This window comes from Oncorhynchus mykiss, chromosome 14 (assembly GCF_013265735.2).
Source record: "Oncorhynchus mykiss isolate Arlee chromosome 14, USDA_OmykA_1.1, whole genome shotgun sequence".
NCBI classification, from domain to species: domain Eukaryota; kingdom Metazoa; phylum Chordata; class Actinopteri; order Salmoniformes; family Salmonidae; genus Oncorhynchus; species Oncorhynchus mykiss.
The window spans coordinates 20,185,614-20,195,605 of NC_048578.1; the positions used below are offsets into that span (position 1 = coordinate 20,185,614).

The 9,992-nt window shown below is 40.5% G+C and overlaps 1 protein-coding gene across 1 annotated transcript; it reads left to right on the forward strand.

The window, feature by feature from the left end:
* The first annotated feature begins 457 nt into the window (after positions 1-457).
* Positions 458-5,918, forward strand: LOC110488963 (chloride intracellular channel protein 2). The gene is made up of 6 exons (XM_036943132.1): positions 458-767; positions 2,258-2,367; positions 2,918-3,043; positions 3,130-3,233; positions 3,558-3,739; positions 4,217-5,918. The coding sequence occupies exons 1-6, from the start codon at positions 714-716 to the stop codon at positions 4,376-4,378; spliced, it is 738 nt and encodes a 245-aa protein (XP_036799027.1). The 5' UTR covers positions 458-713; the 3' UTR covers positions 4,379-5,918.
* Positions 5,919-9,992: the final 4,074 nt, after the last annotated feature.

Genomic DNA, 9,992 nt, shown 5'->3' on the forward strand with positions numbered 1-9,992 from the left:
ATATGTAATGTTTATTTGTGTCTCATGCATCTCGTCACAAGATATCCTCAGTGAGCGTTAACTAATGAGCACAACACGTTCAGACTTTGTTGACTTACAGTAGCAGGTATCAAAACATTTCCAAATGAGGTGTTACTGGTTCCCAGTGTATTCCAACACAGTACATGCTTTGTATAGGGAGAGACAAAAACTTCAATGTGTCCACTGTTATTAGTGTGACAGATCATGAAAACACTGTATTCAATATGGTGCTACGGTTGGCGTTATAGGGGGATATGATGGTTTTATGTCACATGGTGAAACTATATTTCTACATTGTTTGATTAACCATTATTAACTGACAAGTACTAGGACCTATTTTAAGCTCTCCTCATAGAGAGAGCTTGGCACTGTGTTTATATGAGAGAGGACCACACCCATCCTCAGGGCCCTCCCCCTCCTCCTACGTTTAAAATGTGTTCAGAGTGATAGCCTTAAGGAGCCCACAAACAAAACGTCCCAGCTACAAGGGTCTTACACTGCCTCCTAAGATCCATATATAAACCATCACACTAGAGCACAGAGATATATAGAAGACTCAAGGGAAGAGTGACGTTTTACATTCGTGGACTTGGAGTCTTCAGAGTTAACAGGTTTGTTTTGCTGAGACCTGAGGACACTTGTTGGAGAAGCATTTCTGAACTTTGCACAACACAGCACAGCTTTTGAAAAGAATGGCGCAACGACAGAACTCCGACAAAGACCCGACTATTGAACTCTTCATAAAGGTCAGTATTTTGTTCATCCTTTAGTTTAGAATAAGAAAATAATAATTTGTATTAATTCTAACATAGTCTATGCATATCATTTCAACAATATGTGAAAATATGTAAATCGTGTGATGATTGTAATACAGAAAAACATACCGCAAAATTGTTTCATGTGAAAGCTAATGAAATGTACAAGATGTAATGTAAAGCTTCAGTCACTTCAGCCATAGCCTCTATTTCACAGAATGGCTCAATGCTTGTAGTGTTGTGTTAGGTAAACACTGGCATCTGAGCAAGATTTCATGTTCACTTCACAGCACTCTGAGAGTGTGTGTGTGTGTGTGTTTTTTTTATTTTATTTTACTTGCCTAGTTACCTTTATTTAACTAGGCAAGTCAGTTAAGAACAAATTCTTATTTTCAATGACGGCCTAGGAACAGTGGGTTAACTGCCTGTTCAGGAGCAGTTAACAGGGGCAGTTAAAACGACAGATTTGTACCTTGTCAGCTCGGTGATTTGAATTTGCAACCTTCCGGTTACTAGTCCAACGCTCTAACTACTAGGCTACCCTGCCACCCTGTGTGTGTGTGTGTGTGTGCGTGTGTGTGTGTGTGTGTGTGTGTGTGTGTGTGTGTGTGTGTGTGTGTGAGAGTGAGGGTGTGTCAGTGAGAGTGAGGGTGGCCTTTATCACTGTGTAATGACACCAGACACTGGAGGCCACCTTATCACCACATGCCCTAGAGGAGCAGGCGGCACACATGGAACGCCTGGCCCCCCCCCCTGAGGCAGGCACACACACACACGCTCTAACACACATGCACATTCTGAAAACTGAAATAAGATTGCAAATAAGTAGATATGGACTGTATCTTTGTAAAGTCATATACGTACAGTACATAATGGTACATATTTGAAGCACACACACACACACACACACACACACACACGCAAAGAACCATCCCATTTGTTTATCCATACCAGAGGTAGAGTAGCGTTGGTGGGTCAGTAATCAGACTCTGTGGAATAGGTGGGTATTGAGGAGAGCCCATGTCAATTTCTGTAAGCTTCCTCTCCAACTCAATGCCTGCTTTTCCTCTCAAGTAGCAGTTCCTAAAATAACCCAGCCAGTCCCAACACTACAAGTGCGTGTATTTGTGTCTTTGATCATGAGATGAATATGAATTGCATGATAGGACAGGAGATCAGGACTTACTGTAATAGATAACATGGACAATGTCAACATCAACCATTGGAATTTGAATAGGGCTCCCTATCTTATGTGTGACCATGAGTCTTCTGTGTTTGAGGAGTTATCGTATATTTCTGTCTGTGAAATAAACTACCACTAAACTAGCCTGGTCCCAGATGTGTTAGTATTGTTTTGCCAACTACTATGGTCATTGTTTGGTGTGACAATGACCCTAGGAGTTGGCAAGACAGCACAAACAGATTTGGCAACAGGCCATAACAAAACCTAAACTAAAAAAATAATGCTGCTTGTCTTTCAGGCTGGCCACGATGGAGAGAACATGGGCAACTGCCCCTTCTGCCAGAGGCTCTTCATGGTCCTGTGGCTAAAAGGAGTCAAGTTCACCGTGACAACCGTCGACATGAGGAAGTAAGCCCCCGCCTCCCTGGCTTCCCGCCCTTCCAATTCCTGTTCATCTGTTTAAAGGTCGCTCACACAGGGCTCTATAAAGAGTTCAGCAAGAACAAGGATGTTTTTCAGAAACCAAACTGTTTAATGGAGTTTGATACAGAGAGGTGATAGAGGGCGGGGCTTGAAAAACTAAAACATTTGCAGAAAGGAGAAAGAGCTCTGTGTAGAATTGAACAAACACCTTTTCTTAATCCATCCCCTTTCTTGTGTAAAATTCTCAGGCCCATTACCGGTGAGCAAATAGGATCAGGAAACGTTGAAAGGATGCTGATAATTGAGTGATTGAGGAGCCACTCCCATGCCAGTGTGTTTTACTTACTGAATCATAGATTGCTGGAATCATGGCTTGATAACCTTTGTGTTCGTTGTGACTGTGTCAATGAATGATTAAGCATGGTATCTGTTGAAATAAAAGCTGGAATGATCCCATATATGACCATGTCTACTCCCTTTCTTTTTCCTGCCCGTTGCCAACCTCTCCAACCAACCCTGCCCTGGTACACTCTAGAAAACCAGCAGAGCTGAAGGATTTGGCACCTGGGACCAACCCTCCGTTCCTCCTGTACAACGGCACCCTCAAGACGGACTTTATCAAGATCGAGGAGTTTCTGGAACAGACATTGGCCCCTCCCAGGTAAAGTATTATTATATTAAAGAAAAAGTGAATGGCACTAACCTTCTTCAAACAAACTCATACTCCTCTCGTCCCACTCCCTTCAGGTATCCACACCTTAGCCCACTCAGCAAAGAGTCCTTTGACGTGGGCGCTGACATTTTCGCCAAGTTTTCCGCTTTCATTAAGAATAGACCAGCCAACAGTACTTGTAAGTAAAGTTTCAGTCAGTCCACATTCATGTTTTAGATTAGACAATGTCTTATGAGGCAATGGAAAATATGACAATTAAATATACTAATGGAATTCCAACAATGCCCATGATTCATTTATTAAAGCACACTGGCAATGATGTATGCCTTAATGAAATGCTGGTTTGATGTGAATTTTAGGGCCCAGCCCAAGCCTACTCCTGGTCTGTATAGCATACTCAATAGAGAATCTCAACTGAAAGTGCTTTTTTTTATCCATAAGGAATATCTCCAAAGCTCCAGACCTGTCTGACATACATGCCTGTGTCTCTCTAAATCCATAGTCCATGAGAAGGCGCTGCTGCGGGAGTTCAAGCGTCTGGATCTCTACCTGACCTCCCCCATCCCTGAAGAGATTAACCAAAACTCCATAGAAAACATCCTTGTCTCCAAGAGGAAGTTCCTGGATGGCAACCATCTCACCCTGGCAGACTGCAACCTGCTGCCCAAGCTGCATGTCATCAAGGTGAAATAAATAGGCAAATGACATAAACGGTTTGAAATATGAATTTGATTATTTTCTGGTATTAGGCATGTCTTATGACTATACTACACAACCTATGCAATGACAGGGCCCATCCTTACTTTCTAATCCTTACTTTCTAATCATTTTGGGGTGGCAGGTAGCCTAGTGGTTAGAGCGTTGGGCCAGTAACTGAAAGGTTGCTAGATCAAATCTCCGAGCTGACAGTGTAAAAAATCTGAACAAGGCAGTTAACTCACTGTTCCCTGGTAGGCAGTCATTGTAAATAATAATTTGTTCTTAACTGACTTGCCTAGTTAAATAAAGGTTCAATTTAAATAAACTTTAAAAAATCCTAGGAGAAGTATAACTCCATTTTTAACCATTGGGAACATTCTCTAATATGACTATTATTGTTTATAATGTCTCACAATTCAACTGTTTTGGTTTGGTTTTATTTGGTTTGGTTTTATTTGATAGATTGCTGCCAAGAAGTACTGTGACTTTGACATCCCGGTCCAGTTCACTGGTGTATGGAGGTACCTGAACAATGCCTACGAGAGGGAGGAGTTCAGGCAGACCTGTCCTGCCAACATCGAGATCGAGAAGGCTTACCTGGACGTAGCCAATAAGAGGCTGTAAACCTATAAACAATCATTAGCCAACAATTACACAACCATTACACAACTATTACACAACATTTCCTCTTTTACTGTTACCATGGAAATGGTAAGCCATTCACAAAACATGAAGGAATTTTGGGAGGGGCCAGCAATCATTATTGAAATATCTCATGTCAACTGTTTAATAATCAACATTTATAAATTCCTGTGTGAGGATGCAGATAGGCATTCTAGAAATCAAAGTTCACAAAGAGACCCCCTCCTGCTTAATGTGCATTAGGTTAATTTAGCACTAGGGCATGCACAAGATGAACGACAATGCCATATGTTTTACAGATTGTGTAATAGTAGGCTGCTACAGTAACTAAGGTCTATGTATGAAGACAAGTACAGACTATTTATTTCATGTAATTATACTGGCAAATTTCATCATATGCCACACTAAATAGGCCAAGTGTGCAATTTGACTGTTTATCTAATTTAGTGAGTTTCTTTGTCCATAGTGTAAATATATATTTCTTACCTTGTTGTTTATGACCTGCACACCCATACTACAAGAATATATGAGTGTATTCTAATTATGTTTATGTGTGATTGAAACTAGTGATACAAAACCTATTGTTGAGTTACCATTACCACTCATAATATTAAGCTCTCACGAACAAGACTGCAGTCAATTAGCATGTAAATAAGTTTAGGTATCAGGAAAATATGCTTTACTATAATACAGTACACCTGTTCAAACTATGATGTGAAAGAAAATGTCTGACCCTTGAGTGTGTCTGTATGCTTGTTTGTATGTGTGTGTGTGTGTGTGTGTGTGTGTGTGTGTGTGTGCGTGCGTGCGTATGTGCGTGCGTGTGTGTGTGTGTTTGCTGATCATTTCAAAGCATCCCATATACAGTATATGCAGTCAGTGATTTATGTGGTATGATTACACAAAATATGTATTTACTGTGCATTTCTAAATTAGTCAACTAAAATATAGTTGACGTCTAATTTTAGTGTTTAATGTTATTGACTTTATTCTGCTTCCAAGCATTGGTTCGAGGCATATACGTTGTGTATTTGTATAGAAATTGATATGCAATCTTACACAGTGTTGGTCTCTCAAAAACAAAGTTGTTCCGTTCAATCCACATGATATATTTCATTTTATTGTCAGCCAGTCTCAACGCAAGGCCCTTGTCAACCGGATTAAAAAATATATTTTCATAAATAATTTAGTCTAGGGTTATAAGTATAAACATTGTATTGGGGACGTACGTTTAATATGTAATAAGGGACACAGCTTGTTGTCCAGGCATCTTCGAAACGTCTCTTATCCTCCTTCACCGCACAGCTTCTAGTTGGTCACACAGTATTTCCAGAAGCATGCTATCCAGGGAAGAAAGCGACAAAGATAGACACATGTCAAGATTCTGTGCATCAATTCTTTCTTCATGAGTCCTATCATGTTACATCATATACTGTTTGTTTCCTGCTAGGCTATACCCACCGGGCACAGACGTTAATTCAACGTCTATTCCACATTAGTTCAATAAACAACATTGCTTCAACCACTGTGTGCCCAATGGGTAGTTACTCCATCTCACCTTCGACGAGACAGTCCTTAGTTAAACATCCTTACCAAACACTTTATTGCATTGTAAATATGCCAGCATATACAGTGGGCGGCAAAAAAGTATTTAGTCAGCCACCAATTGTGCATGTTCTCCCACTTAAAAAGATGAGAGAGGCCTAATTCTCATCATAGGTACACTTCAACTATGACAGACAAAATGAGAAAAAAAATCAAGTATTTGGTCACCTACAAACAAGCAAGATTTCTGGTTCTCACAGACCTGTAACTTCTTCTTTAAGAGGCTCCTCTGTCCTCCACTCGTTACCTGTATTAATGGCACCTGTTTGAACTTGTTATCAGTATAAAAGACACCTGTCCACAACCTCAAACAGTCACACTCCAAACTCCACTATGGCCAAGACCAAAGAGCTGTCAAAGGACACCAGAAACAAAATTGTAGACCTGCACCAGGCTGGGAAGACTGAATCTGCAATAGGTAAGCAGCTTGGTTTGAAGAAATCAACTGTGGGAGCAATTATTAGGAAATGGAAGACATACAAGACCACTGATAATCTCCCTCGATCTGGGGCTCCATGCAAGATCTCACCCCGTGGGGTCAAAATGATCACAAGAACGGTGAGCAAAAATCCCAGAACCACACGGAGGGACCTAGTGAATGACCTGCAGAGAGCTGGGACCAAAGTAACAAAGCCTACCATCAGTAACACACTACGTCGCCAGGGACTCAAATCCTGCAGTGCCAGACATGTCCCCCTGCTTAAGCCAGTACATGTCCAGGCCCGTCTAAAGTTTGCTAGAGAGCATTTGGATGATCCAGAAGAAGATTGGGAGAATGTCATATGGTCAGATGAAACCAAAATATAACTTTTTGGTAAAAACTCAACTCGTCGTGTTTGGAAAAACATCACTGCTCTAGAGGAGATCTGCATGGAGGAATGGGCCAAAATACCAGCAACAATGTGTGAAAACCTTGTGAAGACTTACAGAAAACGTTTGACCTCTGTCATTGCCAACAAAGGTTATATTACAAAGTATTGAGATAAACTTTTGTTATTGATCAAATACTTATTTTCCACCATAATTTGCAAATAAATTCATCAAAAATCCTACAATGTGATTTTCTGGATTTTTTTTCTCATTTTGTCTGTCATAGTTGAAGTGTACCTATGATGAAAGTTTACAGGACTCTCTCATCTTTTTAAGTGGAGAACTTGCACAATTGGTGGCTGACTAAATACTATTTTGCCCCACTGTATATGGTATTTTCTTAAGTTGTTGACGCGATACTGTGCTTTCAATTGTCCTCAGCAAACACCTGCTCTTACTATGATCCTAAGGAACACATGAGTAAAGGTGTTGCGACAGAGTCGGTCCAGGATAACGTTGATTTTACTCACCTCTCTTGTTAGTTTTCGGCAAGTTCTGCTCAGAACGAAGGAAGCCCGGAGAGCGAAGCTTGTCGGCTGCAGCGAGCTTCAACACCACCACCTTCAGATCATCAACCTAAAAAAACAGACAGAATATATTTTATTACACATTGATCCATATAGAATGTAATAGAATGGAACAGGTTCACCAGAGGGTTCTTTTGTATCACACAGTCAATAGAAATGTCTAGCACACTTACCATGTTGACAAATTTATCCTGCTGCACAGAATCTTTAGCTCCTGAAGGAAAATTGAGAAAATAAACCCAGTAAATATAGACCTCATCACGTTATATGGGTGACTAGCTGCTTAGAATAAAACCAACTGTCCTTTTGACTAACTCCTCTGCATATGGCAAAGAGTCATGGGATATCAGAACATTCACGTCCAATCCTTGGTATCTTCATTGAAGGTTTCGTCTCTCCTCACCTGCTTTATTCCATGTATCCCTGACTCCATCGCGCTGCAGCAGGAGAGAGTAGAAATTCTTTACCTCTCTTTGGTCAGTCAATTCAGTGTTCTCTCCATCCTCCACCTCTGCCACCAACTGCTGGATCAGCACTGCTCAGACCAAACAGCTCTCAATAATCAAACAGTATTATCTCAGTACTGAGATTCACACCATTGCTGAAAGTTCCAGTAAACCCAATGTCATGTTACTCAGAACTGGTGTTAAAAATCCAGACTCCGAGTGAAGTTAACTATCAAAATAGCTATTGCCTTCAATGTTCTCAGAGGAAAATCTATCCCCATTTGTCATCTATGGTAGACCCACATTATCAGACAAAAGTTTGCACACACATACTCATTCAAGGGTTTTTCTTTATTTTTACTATTTTCTACGTTGTAGAATAATAGTGAAGACATCAAAAATGTGAAATAACACACATGGAATCATGTACTAACCAAAACATTTGTCTATGTACACTGACGACTCAACAGTACGCATGTCGGCTGCAACAGGCAGTTTTAGAATGGGTAACTGGCAATAGGCTGGTGATAAATATCTCAAAAACTAAAAGCATAATTTTTGGGACAAATCACTCGCTAAACCTCGTTTAGATCTATTATTGAATAATGTGGCTATTGAGCAAGTTTAGAAGACTAACCTGCTGGGTGTAACCCTAGATAGCAAGCTTTCATGGTCAAAACATACTTAATGGTTGCTAAAACGGGAAAGGTTTGTCCATGATTGGGCATTGCTCTGCCTTCTTGACATCCGTGTTGACCAGACTGGACTACTGCCCAGCTGTGTGGTCATGTAAGGCAAAGAAAGACACAGGACAATTGCAGTTGGTCCAGAACAAAGCAGAACGTATCGCACTTAGATGTACACAGACAGAAAGTGTCAGTAACATGCATGTCAGTCCCTCCTGGCTCAAAGTTGAGGAGAGATTGACTGCATCACTATTGGTCTTTGTGAGAGGCATTGATGTGTTGAAGGTACCGAACTGTCTGTTCAAGCAGTTGGCACACAGTTCGGACAGGCATCGGTACAACACAAGACATGTAACCAGAGGTCTCTTCACAGTCCGAAGTTCCAGAACAGAGGCTGGGAAATGCACAGTATTAAATAGAGCCATGATTACATGGAACTCTGACAGCCCAGGGTAACTCAAGCTAGCAATAAAACCAGTTTTAAAAAAACAGATAAAAGGACACCTTACTGCACAAAGGGGACTGTGAAGAGACACGGCCATTTTATATATCTTGTATTGCAATTCCGACTGTGATGTATTAGACCTATACAAACGGTCAATAGTTTTAGAATGCCTACTCATTCAAGGGTTTTTCTTTATTTTTTTACTCTTTAGTGAAGACATCAAAACTATGAAATAACACACATTAAATAATGTAGTAACCAAAAAAGTTTTTGGTTACCACATTAATCCATATGCGTTTTTTCATAGTTTTGATGTCTTCACTATTATTCTAAAATGTAGAAAATAGTAAAAATAAAGAAAAACCCTTGAATGAGTAACTGTGTCCAAACCTTTGACATGGTTGTAGATAATGAACTGAGACTTCCAGAGTTCAACATTGCCCTCACAACATTATGCAAAGGGATCTAAGAATGAATACCAGAAATCTAAACACTATAAATGATACCAAGAAAAGATGAGACATCTTACAGTACGTCTCATAAGGAAGGTTCAGCTAGACATGCCCTAAAATAGAACATCATAGACATGGTCAGATCAAAAGAATTCAAAGATACCACAAGATTCTCTTGCCTACCTTCTTGGGGTTCCAAGCTTGTGTCTGGATACAGTGGTAGAGCATGCGTCCGTCTGGCAGAGCAAATAACAACTAAAAAGTAGAACAGTGCTAAGGACAGCATGATGACAATAGCTTATGTGGCCCTGTACTGCACTACTTTATCTCGACTAGGAACTTCACTTTTATGTCTTACTCGACCATCCATCACGACGGGATCGATACATCGTCATGTCACCCAGTCTCAGTCTCAGTCATCATGAACACAATTCAGGGGGCTCTGTCAAAGCAACTGGGGCCTATCCCTGCTTGTTCAGAGGGCCCTACAAATGTTTCCCCTCCAATAGCAATCAGTGGCCAGTCAGCAACCTCAAATTCTTTATATGTGACTGAAACCATTTTC